General features: G+C 59.0%; 1 protein-coding gene across 1 annotated transcript in view; it reads right to left on the bottom strand.

Moving 5' to 3' along the window:
* Positions 1 to 93: 93 nt before the first annotated feature.
* Positions 94 to 2,329, bottom strand: part of COMP (cartilage oligomeric matrix protein) — a 29,575-nt gene continuing 27,339 nt past the window's right edge. Inside the window, 6 exon segments of the mRNA XM_057385821.1 lie at positions 94 to 610; positions 760 to 899; positions 1,140 to 1,312; positions 1,418 to 1,614; positions 1,808 to 1,856; positions 2,013 to 2,276. Coding sequence (XP_057241804.1) covers positions 564 to 610; positions 760 to 899; positions 1,140 to 1,312; positions 1,418 to 1,614; positions 1,808 to 1,856; positions 2,013 to 2,276 — 870 coding nt within the window. The 3' untranslated portion in view covers positions 94 to 563.

The following is a 2,329-nucleotide window of genomic DNA, read 5'->3' as shown; positions in this document are numbered from 1 at the left end:
AACTCAGCCCTGAGGGTTTCTCCTTCCACACCTTCAAGGGAAAACTTCACAAGAGGGAAAAGAACAGACCCAYGACCAAGGAGAAATCCCGTATTTATTATCCAGCATTCCACGTGTTTTATTATCCAACATTCCAGAACAAAGAGACTCTCCTTAGAGTGCCTTTTTTTTTTTTTTTAATTAAAATGAGCAACTTGTACCGAGGCTGCTCCGCKTGTCCTTCTCAGACTCGAGCTGGGTCTTGAAAAGGAGAACACCATTGACACTCAGGAGCTTTGGAGTGGGAAAAGATTCCTGGGAATCATCCACGCTCAACTCCCTCCAACAATCGCAGCTGCTGCAGGGAGCTCCCAGCACGGGAACCGGGGCTGCAGCAGCTCAGGCTTCTGTCACTCCCTGTCTCCACCTCTGCCCTTCCCGGAGGATTTGTGGAGCGTTTGAAGGAATTGGGGGAAGAGGTGCTGGAGGCTGTGAGGGCGCAGTGCTGACAGTTCTCGGGGCAGAATTCCAGAGCAGGAGCGGGGTTTGGGGAGCAGTGGGGCTGGAGGGACGTTCCGGGGGGATTAGTCCTGCTGGACTCGGAAAGTCTCGTAGTCCTCGGGGATGGTGTCTGGGGATCAGAGCAATGAGAGATCAGGAGGAGAAACAGGGAAAGGTGGACTCAGCTCCTGCTCACTGCCCCATCCCCGGGCTGTGCAGGTGTCCAGGGGAGCAACAGGAAAATGGGAAAGAATTCCGTGTGTGCCTTTCCCAACTCACCATTGCAGCGGTAACGSAGGTTGGACCAGATGATGTTCTCCTGGGAGAAGCAGAAGACCCCGAGGCGTCCCCCTCTCATGGTGGTGTCCAGGACAACCCCAGTGTCTGCCACGACCTCAGGGCCTTCGTAGAACCGAGCCCTGGAGGAGAGAGGCAGCAATGGGCAGAGGAATGGGCAGGAGCTCCCTCAGACCTCACGGCTGTCCCTGAACCCCTGGAAGTGCCCCAGGCCCGGCTGGAGCAGCCCTGGGACAGTGGAAGTGTCCCTGCCCTGCACTGGCTGAGTTCCCTTCCAACCCAGCCCAGTCTGGGATTCATTCCCTGGCTGCTTTTCCTGCTGGGAATTTCCTCCCTGGAATTGGGGAAGGGCAGGGCCTCACCTGATGTAGCCGACCTGGGGCCGGTGCTGCAGGAACCAGCGGTACGAGGTCTTGTCCTTCCAGCCCGAATTCCGAGGGTCCTTCCAGAGCAGCTTCACCTGGTCCGTGGTGTCTCCCGTGTGCCACAGGGAATTCCGGAGATACTCCCCTGGGCCTGTCTTGGATTTCACTGCCTGGGCCGGAGCAGGGATGGGTCAGTGTGTGCAGAGAGGGTTCACTGCAGCCGCTTATCCCAGGGCAAAAACCCAGCAGGAATTCCCTCTGCAGGGCTCCTTTACCTTCAGCTGAATGCCGGGCTCGGCCACGGCCCGGAAGGGGTTGGCCTGCCAGTAGGTCTGCTCCATCTGCTTCCACATCACCACGTAGAAGCTGGCGCTGTCCTGGTAGCTGAAGATGAAGCCGGCGTAGTCGTCGTCTGTGGCCGTGTTGACGTGGAAGGTGCCCTCAAAGTCCACCCCGTTGAACGCTGTGTACCCTGGGAGGGGCAGAAAAACAGGGGCTCTGCATTCCAGGGCCAAACAGAGCCAGGGCTCAGCTGGGAGATGGATTTGGCCAAGGGGAATCTGGGCTCCCTGTGCTACAGGAATCAGTGATGGGATCACGGAGCAGTGGCTGAGCCAAGCGGCACCGGGTGATGATTTTCCAGTGGGAAAAGGTCAATTCCTCACCTACAGCCAGGCCTGGGTCGCTGTTCATGGTCTGGACAATCTCCATGCCCTGGGAAGAGGAATTGTGACTCGTCAGTGCAGTTCCAGACAGCCCAAATCCCTCTGGTTCAGCTGCTCCGGGATTTGGGCGCTGTTGACCCACAGAGTGATTTTGGGAAATCCTCCAGGCAGCCCCAGGAGCGTTTCCAGCTGAGCTCTGCCCCACCTGGTTGAGGACGATCCAGTTGGGGTCGATCTGAGCGTCGCCCTCGGGGTCCAGCACCACGGTCTGGAAGGCTCTGAAGTCGGTGAGCGTCACCTCGGCGTTCTCGGGGCAGACGTCGATGCGGTCGATCACCGCGTCCCGGTCAAAGTCGTTCTCACACACGTTCCCCACGCCGTCCCCTGGGCAGGGGGAGGAGGAGGAGGAGGAAGGAGCCTGGAGCAGCTGCTCCTGCCCTGGCTCGGGGTTTGCTCAGCCCTGGGCAGCACCAGGAGCAGGGGAGGAGCTGCTCAGGGACACCCCGAGGGGTGCAGGGAAAC

This window comes from Malurus melanocephalus, unplaced genomic scaffold, assembly GCF_030028575.1.
Source record: "Malurus melanocephalus ecotype Western Australia unplaced genomic scaffold, MMel_1.1 scaffold_876, whole genome shotgun sequence".
Classification (NCBI taxonomy): Eukaryota; Metazoa; Chordata; class Aves; order Passeriformes; family Maluridae; genus Malurus; species Malurus melanocephalus.
The sequence above is the reverse complement of the archived record's forward strand: the minus strand, read 5'-3'. Positions and strand labels throughout refer to the sequence as shown.